Here is a 15,378-nt window from a genome sequence, read left to right on the forward strand (position 1 = left end):
CGATATCCCGGAGTTTTTCCGCGGCTCCTGCTGATCTCATTAGTAGGATGGGCCGAGACCTCGCTGCTCCAGCTCAGTACAGATCACACCCTGTCAGCCCCGATCAGTGTCTCCCCGCGCACTCTCACACGCCGGTTGCACTCTGCGGTCCCACGCCGAGGAAGGAGTGCTCCACGGAATGAGACAATTATCCACTAAATCATATTAGTCATGGCCATTAAAACCCGTCATCCAGCCGGAAGTCATGTGCCTCCTTTTGAAATTCGCCAACGGTATAACACCGTGTATAATTGTCAGTGCTGCGCTAAAGGTAATTGAGTGCCCTTCAAAATCTGATCGGTAATGAGACTGAAGGACTGTATATCTACCTGCTGGCAAATCCCTTAACCTTGAATTGCAATTGAAAGAAAGATTTTTTTTCTTTCTTTCTTCTTCACACATACAGTTTGTGTTTAGCAAACATTCTACATAGGCCACGATTGCATTGACTATTAACTATATAGTGCAAAATATTTTGTTATTTGTAGTGTAGGTGTTAGTGTATATTTGTTCACCTGCCCAGGGACTGGCGATTAAAATTAGCTGTTCAGCTATATCTCTGTATAGTGCATCAGATTTCAAGTTTGAAGTCAATGTTTTATTATGCGTGGTCCCTGTTGAATAAACTTGTAAATAAATTAATAAATAGTAACTACAGACATTATGCACAGAACGTCTACAGAACTGGCAAGAATACTTGACTTACAAGACTACAACTTTCAGGCTGGCTGTTCTTGTAATGACTGTATTCCATCCAAATATGCAGCAAATGCTTGTGTGGAGCCGGAGAAAGGGAACGTCAAACAATAGGAAACTGACACATTAGCTGTCAGAGAAATGTCTGCTCAACCCAAACCGGGGTTCGCCTTTCAGATGTTCGTGGGAAATGGGCACTTCTTCGGGCTAAATGTGACGGCAGATTTGTCAGCGATCACAAAGTCGTGTTTGTGAAACGTTTCCACGCAGCGTGTCCTCCTGCCTAGATCTAAACCGCTACCAGTGTGAGAGAGCACACCGGCATGCAGTGTACTTACTCTCTCACTCTGACATGATGTTTTGCTGTGAACAACTCAATTTACACTTTCTTTGCTTTTTCATAGGTAGCAGAGGAAAGAATCTCCTGGGATAGACTGAGGGGATTCAGTATCTTTAACCTCTCCTGCCTCGCGACACTAGAATTACAGATCAGATTTCACTGTAGGCTTAGGGGCTGTGCACAAATTACATAAAGTGCGCGTAGGTTTATGCCTGATTCTTCATTTAATTCTGAAAACAAGGACTTCACGTATTTTCTGAACCGAAGAATTCACCGTGATTCACGAGTCATTTATTCTTTCATTTATTCATGTGTTTATTTGGGCACTGTGCCCAAATAAACAAATCATTCATGTCTCTAAGCATGGCCAGCATCAGTAACTTAGGGGATGTTACATAAACAAAAAGGTTACTGCTTTGGAAACACTAGTAATGAACAATCTGTGGATGTGGATGTAAGATGTAAGCATGTTTTTTTAGCAGTCACATCAGCCTTAAAGTGGGTACACACTTTATGATATTTGCCACGAGTTTGTAGTCATGCATACAAAATGAGAAAACCCTCTTATGAATCTTGATGTGCCATACTCACGGTCTCTTAAGGACCGGTAGGGTTAGACATTTTGGGCCAAATTCTTGCAAAGCTGCTGCATCCACAGACTATGGACTAGTGAACAACCAACAAAAGCACAACAATGAATGGCAGAAATAACAGGACATGTAGCACTCTAACCACAACTATTAACATATTCTTTTAACATTTGTTCAGTCTGTCACTATTTCAAATGTCACTTTCAATGTCACTTTCAATATTAAATATTACTTGCATGTGGATAAAGTACTTAACTGACCATTCTCAAACCATTTCACATCTTGAATAAATAGCTTTAAAGTTGACACTCGTCAGTAACGATGTATTATACATAAGGAAAGAAATAAGAAAGAAAACATGTGGAATTACCTCAGAACATGACTTTTATGGACAACTCCCGCTTCAGATAGTTTTGTTCCATCTTGAATAAACAAATAAGTGAATAAATCATCTAGCTGCCAGAAATGCTGCCAGATACCTGAATGAATTCTCCCCACAAGAAAAAAAACTTGTCAAAATTCCCTATCTTCAATTGACTCCCATACCCATCCCATTGGAAGTAGTGTATGACTACCATTAGTATGCTTGTTCTTCTTTAAAATATTCTTATTCCAATGCTCGCCTCGTTACACACACACTCACGCACACACACACACACACACACGGCACACCCACCCCAAACCCTTGGAGTAAATAGTTTTAATTCTGTTGTGCAGCATTGCTTTTGTTTTCAGTTTCATGCTGCTTTCGTTAAAACACTTTCAGATTCTTGGCACGCTTCTTAGCGCTATCCGCCTTGTGACTAATTTCCGCAAATACAAAATAAATGTGCCTCTAATTCAGGTTGGCGAGTTAATTAGGAAACAAAGGCTTTATTTTCACACCAGATCATTTTGCATTATGTGCTAATTGAATGTTAGAAGAGGTTATCTTTCACCCTCTGCTTCTTTAGCACTTTTTTGAAGTGATTATGGTTCACAGAGAGCAACACAAAGGATCAACATGGAACATGCAGCATAAATGCTCCTGTTGAAACACACTGAATAGGTTGTGAGGAGGTTCTCTCACCGTCAGTTTGGAGGTTAAACCGAGGGCCCCGTTGGCCTGAATCCTCACTACGGGGTGGGTGAAACACTGGGAGGTGGCTGGAGGGTGTTTTGTGGCACCCGATGAGGTGGTGTGTTACTTGGCGGGCTTTATCTTCAGATGGCCCAGCCACTGAGCCTGCTGTGGGCCTGACAGGCCAGGAGCATGTTTGCCCACTGCAAATAACCCAGAAGAGAAGCAGTGTATTCTGGGCTCTGCTTGGAATGGTGGCTGCCAGCTTCTGTGCCCTCCAATGACAGAAGATGAACCTTCACAAATGTTCAGTGTTAAATTAACTCTTAAATGAACTCTTTAACTCATACAGTATAAGCTCTGTTACATTTCCCTGTGTGTGTGCCAGACTTATTGTTTAGAAATGAGACTATGTGCTCCTGTTTGATTTGGATTTTTATTACATTCATTAAAGGGTGGCACGGTGCAGTGGGTAGCGCTGTCGCCTCACAGCAAGAAGGTCCTGGGTTTGAATCTGGTCAGGGCCTTTCTGTGTGGAGTTTTTGTATGTTCTCCCTGTGTCCGCATGGATTTCATCCAAAGACATGCAGGTAGGCCGATTGGAGACTCTAAATTGCCCATAGGTATGAGGACAAAGAGTTAGCTTTCTCATTCTTGGTTCAATGGAAATTGAACCAAGAATCTCACAGGGAAATTTCACAGTCCCCTAAAGGTTTAAACAACATTTTCCTTGTTGAAAAATAGCTGTCCTTTCTGCTCTCGTTGTGTAAGGTGCAGTGTCTTTCCCTCAGTGACAGGCGGTAAGGATGAGGAGAATCTGTGTTCATTGAACTGAGAGTCAGAAAGAGTGTGGATAAACTTGATATCAGAGAGGCAGTGCGTCACAAAGGGTCCGGTGCCGGTCCGACTGAGGGGCGAACACGCCCGCGTCAGAGCCGGATCAGGCCCGAGCGCCGGGACATGGAGTGTCAGGAGGATCAGGCCCCCCTCTCGGTCGAACTCCGGACGCCAGGGTGCTCAGACTAATCCACAAATCTGTGCTGTCAGCTCACCCTGCAACCCCTGTCAGTGGCAGACCTCTTTCTGCATCTCCTCAACCATGGCCAAACCTTGAAATGAGCCCGGTGATTTGAGGATGGCACAGAATTGACTCGCTCCTGAACCAATGAGATTCTGCAAGAAACCCCTGGTCAGCAGTCGCTTGTTAAGATGAATGGTCGTACTGTATAAAGGTGTGTAGTCAAGGTCAGAAGACTAGGATTAGAAGGAAGACAGATGATCTTTATATGTCAGTGAACGAGAAATGAGTGAAATAATGACATATCAAGCAAAAAATGTAATTTTGCCAGCCAAGTTTTCCCTTTCCATTCCCCTATATAATAATATATAATTTTAGCAGTCGAGGAGGGTCACAGCAATTCTATGCCAAATATATTCACTACAATAGATCTGGCATAGAATTGCCCTGATAAGAGAAGCATGTGTTTATGTGGATGTATCTGAATTCTGTAGTCAAGCAGAATCTTGATTGAAAAAAGAATGTACTTTCCGGCAATCAAACCGGCCGCAGTAGCACAATCGCTTCACATGATGAGGTGACAGGTCCCAGCTTGTTGGCATTTGTGTAACGTCCCGGAAATTTAAACAAGAATCCTTTCGGCGTGATTGATGGGTTCGGGGATCCAACGGCGACCTTGACTGGGCCGTGCACCTGACAGCGGAAGATTCTGAGACTCTGGGAAATTCATCAGAACGGTGGTCAGCGGCACACAGATTATCTACTTCCCCCGTCTCCCTGACACTTCCTCTCACTGCCTTAATGGGAACACTGAAACCATTACTGTCGTATTGATTCTGCGACTTGCAGAATGCACCATCCTGTGTGTAATCAGACCAAGAAAGAGGAGAAAATGTGGGAGATGGACCACAGTGAGACAAACTGCAAGGACACCTCCTGTAGCACCAGAAATATCTTCTGTTTGAATTGTTTTGTTATGCTTCTTCAGGAGCAATAGCTAACAAATACACTTGCGCGCACACACACACACGTATGCATGAACTGTGTTATCATATATTAGCAACAAAAGGTAAGAGCACTATAGTTTAGTAGAATTTTTTTTTTGAACATGTAATTATTCAACAAACTTAAAGGGATAGTTCACATTCTGGAGTTTAAAAAAAATTGTATTTCAGTTTTATTGTATGTTTTGATTGGCTCAGACCATTTCCGTATGCAAAGAGGGGTATTTTAGATATTTACATAACTTGCTGATGACCTGGTGGCTGTAGAATGGCTGTCAAGGGAGCAATCACAAATTTGTGGTTTAAAGCAGAAGATGACAGTTCATGACACTTCAGCTCTAAAGTAGCTTGTTGAGTGACATTATGCCTCCAGAAATTGAACATATTACCTGATTATTCGTTTTTTAAAATTATGTTCAATATTATTTTTGGTTGGATTTGGTTGATTATTTCTCACGAGACAAGCAGCCTCAGCCTCCAGCATTTGGTGAAAGAAATGGCATGGCTTTCTTATATCAACAGTACAACAGAGGAAAATGCGTGAGAGGAAGAAGACCTCAAAGTAACAACAAATCGACAGAATTGAAAATTGGCTCGGGATTGTGCAGTTCCAACTTGCGGGGGAAAAAAATGACAAAATGGCCTTCATGTCACTTTTGTCGACTGCCTTTAGACAACCCAGATCTATTGAAACTGTGGGTAGTTGTCCTCAAACGGGATGTCAGCATGCCAATTTACCTTCTTCGACCCCTCAGCCTCTATCTGTTGAAACTCCTCATACATAAATTCAGGCTGAAATAAATAATGTTCAACAATGCACCTGTCTTCGGTTTCAAACAAAATCAATTTCAATTTGTTAGTAGCTTGGCTAACTTTAGGCTATGCCATGGCCAAGCCAATTGTATCAAAACCATGCCTCTCCAGTTCTTTGGAGTGAAGAGCTTGTGCAACTTTTGAACTGAGAAGGAAATAAGCATCAGTGAAAATGAGCAACCTATCTTTAGCAATTATTGTAACATTGAGCTCAGTGGTTTTCTTCAAACAAGCAAGATCGCATGGGAACCTTCTAATGAAAGTAATGACATGGACTTGCTTTCCTATGCTGTGAACTGACTTTAAAGAACTGTCTAAGAGGCTTCATTTTTGCATTATGACACACTGAACTGGCAGTTTTGTGGTATGCCTTTTGCAGCATTGTATTGCCGATGTTCGACATTATAATTTTGTTTTTATAAAAATAGTTCCATATATTCCTTTCAGTGTTGCAGCAGGCACAAAACTCCAGTAGCTCCAATTTTCTATATATACGCTACATTTTATTTAAGCATTGTGCTTTCTACTTTTGTATGGCATGAGTTTAAAGTGAATTTGTCTTTAACCTATTTCAAGTACTTCAACAATGTGATGTGTTATGAACACTGACAGTTGTGTATCCATGCCCACACATACACTTTAATTGTGTTTCGCTAAGCCTAACTTCCCTTAGAACAACATAAAAAAAAAGAAGACTAAGAGACACCGATTGCTGTGTGAAATTTCTATCCATTCTTACTGCAGTTTTTGTATGGGCCTTTACAATGATTATCCTGTAGGTCTGGATAACGTACTGTGAGATTCTATCAGATCTCCAGAATTCCAACTGGGTATATTTGTGTAAGAGAAAACTGGATTGGGCGTATGCTTTTGTGTGCATTTCCAGGGACCTCACAGATGGTTGATGGGATAGAGTTTGGCGGCCGAAGGCTGTTTACAGGTTCCTGTCATACCCGTTAAAGCTGACCCACACAAAAAGCACATGTCATTTCACCAGAATAGCAACATGCTTGGTTTTGACATGTAAAACCATTGTGCAGAGGATTCGCTTCTTTCTGAAATATACAGATTATTAATATGCTACCGTAGGATGTACATGGAATGACCATCATATGGAAACAAGATCAGTAAATTCAGCTCACAGAATTTAGCATTTGGATGAATTAATCATTGAAGGTGCTTAATAATTTGGGCTGTTTTGGGCTGGTTTCTGTTTGCTGGTTTGCCATTTAGAAATGACAGCAATTTTTTTGCATTTTGCAGGGCACTGTAGGTCATGCAGTCATCCATATTGCCGCTATAAGTGTCACTGGAAGCAAAAATTATTTTGTGTGATCCCATTTTGGCAGAACAGGGCATAGGGTGGACACATTACGGGTTTTCCTAAACCCCGTTCATGTCAGAACAAACTTTTTCATCCCGCCCATTAATGACTTTGACGTTATCAGGCTGGACAGTGGAAAGTCTGGCCGAATTACTTTCACCGCCCTTACATATTCATAATCAACTAAATATATTCAGAGAGCCAGGAACTTCTGGGGGAAAAAAAAAAGCACTGGATGGTCACCGTGACGATAACAACGGGAAAATGCTATTGGCCTCTGCGCTGGCCGCAGGCTGTGGGAAACTGGACCCACCCCAAACCCATTTAAAAGGAAAGAGAAAAGGGAAATGCACTGAGGCGACCCTCAAATGAAATCTCACATTGGTCAAATTCAGGTATCAAAATCAGCTCCTGAATTTACAAAATACAGGCAGCTTTGTTATGAAAATTGAAGGCTGTATGTTTTTGAGAAGCCATCCCATCTACCTAGCCATCCTCGGCAGTGTGCATATTAATGAAATTGGCTACTATGACTATCGACACGTGAAATCCTTTAGACCTTTAGGAAATATGTTTAGAAATAAGAAGCGAGGAATTGAGTGATGTCGCCATGCCATTGAAATAAGTTGTACCCTCGTCAGCCTTTTTTGCAATTAACATAATGTCAGGTCAATGCTATGCTCTGTGCATTCACCCTTCACATCCACCATTAAAGTACACCGATTATCATGCTGTGGATCAGATAGAATATAATTCAAATAACAATGTATTCCCTCAGAAGATGCACAGAAAATAGTGTTTATGTTATAAAATGTGTGTTACATGAACGTGATGCCTTAAAATAGACATTCCAGCATTAAAGTGGGTACCACAGGAATGGTTCATGGGGTAAATTCAATGTCAGTCCTTGCAATTAAGCAATTAAAAGATTTATTTAACAGAAAAATGCTCACAGAATATTATGGAAATTTGAAATGAAATAATTTTAAATTTTTTATTTTTAATTCATTCCCTGAATTGACTCCAACCCTGGATACAGTAGCGTGTGATTGCTAGCTTAATAACACCACAGAAAAGAATGAATGGATGGGGAACTATTATAAATTAATTGTGGAGGTTTTCAAAGTAGGCTGCTACATGTAAACAGTGATGAGTCACTACTCACCACGTACAGACACATTATGAGACAAATTACTCATAAGTAATAATAGCAGTTGCTCAATGGACAGAGGAAAGAGGTAAATTACTAGGTTATATTCGAGATAAATAAACTTATTACATTTTCATTACTTGTTTATGTACGCAATATCCATAATATGCAGTTATAGATACATTTTGGTAAAGTTGTACACATGTTTATGAATCTACATCTTGAACAACGTGTGCCTTGAGATAATCTTTAATTAACAGACAGCAGACATTAATAAAATTCCACGAAGGTCACGCATAACTACCCTCATTTGCTGCAGGTGGATCACGAAGGAAATGTCAAAGACCTGTCTCGACTGTCCGTAACGATTAAAACAAAAGACGTAAATGAGCCTTTTTTGCTTAGCTATAGGCCTTCCTTCCCGCAGCTCTCTTACGCTGTCACCGAGAGGCAGTCGTTCCCTTCTACCTGCAGAAGCTACTCCCCATCTGTCAGCGCGCTTTCCTCCAGCAGACTCCCACAGAAGAGGAACACACATCTCTCTCAGGAGCCCGTAAACACTTCATCGGGTTACTCGCACTCCAGCTGTATAGCTTAAAGCACCATTTGCACCTTATTTATCCAAAAGTAATGATACAGGCTCCGGGATGAATTGCGCGAGCAACGAGCGATGAAAATAATCTCGCGGAACAGCATCTCTCATATGGAAGTACCACCGCTGATGTGTACGTTACTATTTTGTGTTTTACAGCACTGCGGCTCGCTCTGATCCAAGATTAACTTTTATTCAGGGAAAATGGGAAATTGTGTGATTTTTTTTTTTTTTTTTTGTCAAATCGGATTTAATCTCCTGTTGGTAAATACAACAGGAGGAAAGCCTTGACTAGACTGACAATGCATAGATATACAATTGTTGTAGGCCTATATACACAAACATACACACACGCACACACACGAAGGATATAATGTTGTCAGTTTAGATATGTGATTACGCTTCACACCATCAACATTCAACAAACTGAAGCATTTCTTCAAAAAATTAAATAAAATTCAGGTGCTTTGGCTCATGATGTTGTTAGGTCAGTTACCATGCAACAGCTGAGTAGTCTTTAGTGCTGACCCAGAAACAACAGCATCCCTTTTTCCTTACTGATAAACAGTGATCCATTCCAGCTGGCAGAGTATCACGATCCAGGCCCGGTGTCTGGGAGTCGTGCTCTGCAAGGCTTGGACTTGCGCCAGACCGGCTCCACACCAAGCGCCCGCATAGAAACGGAACCATGTGACTTTCAATGACCAGAACGTTAGGAAAAATTTATCCCCTGTAGGTAGCAAGCAGTAAACCAACGAATACAATCAATGTCTCCGGTGACATCTGGCATTCCAGCTGTCATAGAAACCCATATCAAATTACCACTGCTGCCACTGAGTGTCGGAGAATTTGGCTGCGTCGCCCGGCCCTCTTAACAAAGCCAAATTCCGGATGGCTAATTCTTTGTGACATCGTTGATTTGACTGGGCCTGGCTGTGAAAAGGTAGGGCGAAAGCACTTGAATTAAAAGTAAATGAAGCACTATAACAGCAAAGGCAGTTAAAAACCACTCAGCCCCTTCAAACGCTCCCCTGTCTCCCTCCTGTGGAAGATCCGTAAAGCGAACATGTTACACGGTGCGCCTTCACAATATCATTTTATATGTTTTATATGACCAATGAAGTTACTGCAAAATCTAATCGATATCGATCTAAGGTTGCAAAATAAGGGCCTATTAAAAATGTTTCTATGATCACAAGAACTGAGATCGCGTTGTCAGAAAAAAGTACTGGGAATAAATAGATGGGGGGGGGGGGGGGGGGGGGAGATGTACTTTCATGTTGAGAGTATACATTTACAACGCAGTCACCTATTTTATCATTACGGAAGCAGAAGTTAAAATATAACTGAAGGAACGGGGTAGTCTGAAACAGGGAGGTATTTGTGTTCCTAATTTATAACCACGCGTTCCTGACTGGGCAGGTAGACAACAGTATTATAACTAAACATATTGTTGTCTGTCTTTAATTCACACGTGTAATACATCACTGTTGTGCACGTCTCCCAAGATGGGACTCAATCCCTCCCATCACATTTCATTTACATTATGAAACGTGCAGGAATGAAAATAATGTAGATCGACAAAGTTACCACAAGAGGGCAATGAGTTGATTTGCTTGCATTTTTCAATTCCACCGCAAGAGGGTGATGTTTTCTATTCTTTCAAATTCAGAACGAAAACATTTGTATTGCGGAGTAATCCATAGTCCAGTGTTTAATTCCCTTTAGGTCCTAAACTGGCGATAATAGCTAAATAATAAAAGTACATAGAAGCATAGCGTATATATATATGTTTTATTACAGAAATAGCCTACACGAAAAACAAATGCTAAATAACAGTATTGACAATACAAAAAAGGTGTTCCCCTTCATCAGGGGTGTCCAATCTTATCTGCAAGAGGCCATGCTGGTTGTTTTACCCCAGTTCACCCTGTTCAACTAATTAACCAATCATGGAAGAAGAGTAGAATTAGATGTTTTAATACTGGGTTAAAATAAAAAATCTGCACTCACACTGAACCTGTTGGATAAGACTGAACACCCCTGCCCTACATCTCATATTTACTAAATAAGCAAATTAATAAGTTTTATATTCTTGTACCTGATAGGAAATTGCTTACAGATGGCATCCAAAAGAAAAACTAAAATTATTTACAATAACCAATACAATATTTTGTTGAAATACAGGCAGAATCAAACATTTGCAAAAACTGGTCAGGAACATTTTCATTTGACTGCGTAACTTTATCCGTGCCTCCCATCTTCAGTGTATTTAATACTTCTCCCAGGTCATCGATAGGGATGCTGCATTGAGGCAGACTTTATGTTCGTCTTTATGTTACTAGGCATTTTTCCTGTATGAGAAAAGATCATATAAACATTAATAACCAAAATAATTACATAAATGTATGTTATTATGTATATTATATATTGTGATATAAAAACAAACAGTAAAACATCAATTAGTCGATACAATAAATACCCGCTATATAAATTAATCATTACAGCCGCTCAATTTAAAAGGGCCCTCTGGTATGTAGACCTGGCAACCAGCACCGAGGTCAGTAACAGAGCTTAAGAAGAGTTTGTACCTGGCTGCCCAGGCTGCTGAGGGGGCCCTGGTGCGCCGAGGTTAGCTTGCGGGCCTGATGCCCCAGCTATCGTGACCTGCTGCAGGGTAGGCCCCCCGGCCATCATGGGCCCCTGCCCGGGCTGCCCCGGAGCCACCGGCCCTGGGGGCCGGCATTTGGCCAGCCCCTTCCCAAACCCCACCGCCGCCACCAGCGCAGTGGTGTCTGCCGGGTTGAAGGATGGCTTGTTCTGCCGCAGGGCTGAAAAAGAGAGAGGGGATTTACTGGATAATTCCCCCATTTCCCCTCTTTTACCACCTCTTCTATACTGGCTAATAGGGATTTTAACAGTTCATTGTCTTGTACTCGCTTCAGATTTTCCATTAAATTTCGACACATGAGTTTGACATCTTAATCCAGTTTATTTATTTTACACAACCAATTTTAGACAAATTACCTTTGCGCTTTACATCTCCAGACTCCACCCCCCATAAGCCCGTAAGTCACAGCACCATGCTATGGCCTGCATTTCACTGTAGTTTCAATTTCTAATTGTTACTTAAAGATAACCGTCTCATTGCTTAATCCTGGCATATGTTTAACATCCTTAATGCAGCAGTGTTTCCTCAATGTAAAAAATGTGTACATAATCAGTATACCGGCTGAAACCTTGGGCCATTCATATCCAGTCAAATCAGTCCCCTTACTTTAGTCACCCACCCACCCTTCTTAATATGTATTAGTCTTCTCTTGTATCGGTTTTGGGGCAGTGTTCAATAAAGCATCACTGAGTCCTATAAATGGAAGGCATTCATACCTGCACTCTCAGTCTCTCTGTCGTCCCGTGGGTTAGTCAGCTTTTCCAGTAGGTTTGAGCAGAGCTTATTCAAGGTCTGGATCTGTTTCTGCAGAGGACAAAATAACGTTGTGACATTAATTTCAGTCAAATTTCTTTTTTTTCCCCCCCCCACTTTTCACATTTTTTTTCCCCCTACAAATGTAACTTCTTCACAGGAATGAATTCCATGCAACTGCCGGCCCCGCCCTGCCGTTACCTGGGCGACGTCGGGTCCAATGCGCGCCGCCTCTGCGCTGAGCTGCTTCTCCTGCTCCTCCACCTCCGGGTCGGGCTTCGTGCGCAGGTGGTCAGGCACAATCTCGTGACTGAAGACCGGCACGCGCTGCTCGGTCAGTTTCTACACAGCACATGCATATATTAGATGGTAGCCACCAAGGGCTATCAGGTAATAAAAGCAACACCTTTAACCTTGGTGTTGTCCTCAAGGTCAAATAACCCTTCTGACCCTTTTTCTGAGTTTAAGGAGTGAAAACCCCCTAAATCTAATTTTTCCAACATGAAACTTGATGATTTTTCCCAGAATGATCCCACCGTTTGAAAAATTGAAACATTCCCCTTTTTTATATTTATATAAAAACGGTACACCATCACGGTACAAAGATTGTCTTGTGAATCCTTTTAACCCAACAGTTATGGTTATCAAAGTGTCACACATCTATAACAGCAGAAAAAATCCATTATGATGTGAATTTTGTAGTAAATACTAGTGGTGCATACTGAAGAAATACAGGCTCACTGGATTGTGAAGTAGGAAAATGGTTAATCACAGATTTATTAATGAGTGAGAGGCTGTTTCTAAATGAAAAATATTGATTTAGAGTTTGATTTTAAGGCTTTATCACAAGGGGTCCGGCAAGGGCTGGGCCATTTTTGGCCACGATGACACGAATGCACACATAATATGACGATAACACAAGGGTTACGGCAACGCTTCGCTGAGAATGGCACTCACCGCTAGTTCTTCATCTCGGTCTGGAGACAAGAGAAGGGGAATAATGACTTGGTTACGAAAGGAAGGCGTCTTCTCATTTCTCAATAGCTTGTTAATTGTGTTCAGCTGACCAGACAGGAGTGCAAAATTGTCCAGCACTGACGGCCTGAAAATATCAGATGACACATCATTATTTTTGACATAGTAACACAATTTGTTTTACATTTTCTCCAGCTAAATATGTCCATTAGTATTCATTCAACTTACTGCATCATTTTGGTTCGGTAACAAAAAGCTAGTGGTTGCACGGATTCTTACCAAGCCATCCTGTCATATTCATTCTCCAGTTTGAAGATGAAACTATGCAAAGAGTTCTTCAGCTGTGCCACTCGACTTATTAAAGACTCTATGGAGGCTTCCAACTGTTTTTCTTCTCGTTGCTGTGGGGTTGGAAGCAAACAATTAAATGATTTTATTTAGAATACTGAGTATAGCCAACTATTACTAAGCTTTCCTCTGTTCAGACACTAATGTTAGCTAGCTAGCTAGCTAAGGTGTCTACATAGCAGGGTAGCTAGTATCTGTGCAGTGTAGCTGGTATATCCTTCGCAAAAAAATATGTTAATATAACACATATGTCTTGAAAATAATTACAATCTAGAATAGTTACAACTCAGCAGTAAACTTACCTGCATTTTCACACTTACACACTTGACTCGGCTGATAAACAACAATCAAATAGCTTCAAATGTGTTCCGGAAACAATTCTGAATGAAACTGCATTGTGGGATAGAAATTGGCGGACTCAACTCTGAAAGTGGGCAAGGGCTTCTACAAACGTTAGAGGGTGCAAGTTCCCGAGCAAGTACACCGAAGACAACAACGGAGGAAGCCAGTAATGTTTTTGTCACTGTCAGCAAACCATAACACAGTTAGCACACTGGTCGTAAAATTAGCATAAATGTTCCAATTTTTACTTTAATAGTATGTTTGCTTCGTTCGAACAGATGGTCCATATGGTTGGTTCGTCTTCCAGCCAGTAGCTTCAACGTTACTTAGTCTATATTCTTTAAATACTAGCTAACCTTAACTACATCAACAAGCAGGCTGCAGCTGACCCTTCACTCCGGGTCGGTTGAAGAGGAGGTAACCGAACCCGATGTCTTATCTTGTCTTGATCAGTTGGTAACTAGCAAGCTAACGATTGGTAGCTAACACAAGTGAGCTTTCTCTGGATGTAGTCTGGCTACCAGATTTGGTTTGCTAAGCAAAACGTGTAATGTTTCTGGAGCCAGCTAGTAAATAACACGAGTTTGATTTATGTGCATGTAATTTAAAATAAATGCTTTGTTTCTGCATTTGGCCACCGTACAATTATTTAACAGTGCAGTGAACTGCATAAATGTATCTGGCGGAGGCATGAAGAGAAACACTTCCGGGTGACAATGCAGCTTCACCAAATAAACAAAATTTAACGAAATAAACAAGGCGCTGTGAATCGTCACTGGTCTGCGGACCAAGAGAGACAGACAAACAGCTTGCCAGTGATGCTACACCCGGAATGGCAGAGAGACAGGACAATGAGGTGAGTAAAGTCTACTGAATACTAACTAGATAGCTATCTATCTGGCAATTAGCTTAGGTTGGTAGGCAGGCTGTACTGATAACCAGCTAGTGAAGTGCAAAGCAGATTAGGTAACCGCCTGACACTGGCTATGTCCATACATTTGGTAGAACAACAGTAGTTGGTAAAATGACTTGGCTGATTCTCCGCCAGTTTAAACAACAAATGCATTGTTAGACTAGGGCGTGGAACGCTTAGCTAGCGTAGTACATTGGCGGGGTGGGCGTCAAAATGTATAGCCAAGCTGGCGACTGGGGTAGCGAGCAAACCTGACTGAGGTTGATTTGACTTAGTGGAAATAACAGCCTAATGGTCTATCAAGGGTGATTATTAGCTTGTTATCCTTCCACAACTTGTTATGTAGGTAACTACTTGGACAGCTCAATAACGAATGGAATGTCTTTGCTTGCCAGTTGTTATCCTGTGTGGGTCATCTGACTAAAACCCACACCCTTCTGTTCTTTCAGTGATGATAATAAAGACAAGTCTTTGAAAAAGCCATACCATTTGCATGCGTACATGCTACCGTCAGCGCATTTTGTATTGGTCAGCAAAATAAGTTTCAGGAGTGATGGAAATGGAAATTCTGTTGCAAAAGGTTGCATTGTTTTCACAAGACTACTTTAAATGTGTAAACAATATAATTGGCGCTGCAGGAAGTGAATGCAGTTACCTGTTTTATACTTGCATTGGGTAAATAAATAGTGTTGCAGAAATAAGTGATGCATATTGATTGAAAACGTTCAGCGAATGGTTGCGTGAAATTAC

General features: G+C 41.3%; 2 protein-coding genes across 14 annotated transcripts in view; one reads left to right on the forward strand and one right to left on the reverse strand.

Moving 5' to 3' along the window:
* Positions 1–10,405: 10,405 nt before the first annotated feature.
* med8 (mediator complex subunit 8) lies at positions 10,406–13,813 on the reverse strand. Its single transcript, XM_064330625.1, has 7 exons — positions 13,676–13,813; positions 13,305–13,426; positions 13,008–13,152; positions 12,252–12,392; positions 12,014–12,101; positions 11,218–11,457; positions 10,406–10,980 (listed from the first exon to the last, which is right to left on the reverse strand). Exons 1-7 carry the CDS (start codon positions 13,679–13,681, stop codon positions 10,916–10,918), a joined length of 807 nt encoding a protein of 268 aa, XP_064186695.1. The 5' UTR covers positions 13,682–13,813; the 3' UTR covers positions 10,406–10,915.
* Positions 13,814–13,842: 29 nt separating this feature from the next.
* The window catches only part of szt2 (SZT2 subunit of KICSTOR complex), an 84,018-nt gene continuing 82,482 nt past the window's right edge, over positions 13,843–15,378 (forward strand). For 9 of the 13 annotated variants that reach the window (XM_064330617.1, XM_064330618.1, XM_064330614.1 and 6 more), the window contains exons 1-2: positions 13,844–14,132; positions 14,372–14,571. In XM_064330617.1, coding sequence (XP_064186687.1) covers positions 14,548–14,571 — 24 coding nt within the window. In that variant the 5' untranslated portion in view covers positions 13,844–14,132; positions 14,372–14,547. Of the gene's footprint in view, positions 14,133–14,371; positions 14,572–15,378 lie in introns of all 13 variants that reach the window. The other 4 variants (XM_064330610.1, XM_064330613.1, XM_064330612.1 and 1 more) reach the window with 1 other exon arrangement.

This window comes from Anguilla rostrata, chromosome 4 (assembly GCF_018555375.3).
Source record: "Anguilla rostrata isolate EN2019 chromosome 4, ASM1855537v3, whole genome shotgun sequence".
Classification (NCBI taxonomy): domain Eukaryota; kingdom Metazoa; phylum Chordata; class Actinopteri; order Anguilliformes; family Anguillidae; genus Anguilla; species Anguilla rostrata.

Bases quoted from the DNA above. Each gene is read 5' to 3' on its own strand.
- med8 (XM_064330625.1), bottom strand. The intron at 13,153-13,304 runs GTAAGAATCCGT...TGATATTTTCAG, and splicing joins GAATATGACAGGATGGCTTG to GCCGTCAGTGCTGGACAATT. The intron at 12,102-12,251 runs GTAACGGCAGGG...TGTCCTCTGCAG, and splicing joins TTGGACCCGACGTCGCCCAG to AAACAGATCCAGACCTTGAA.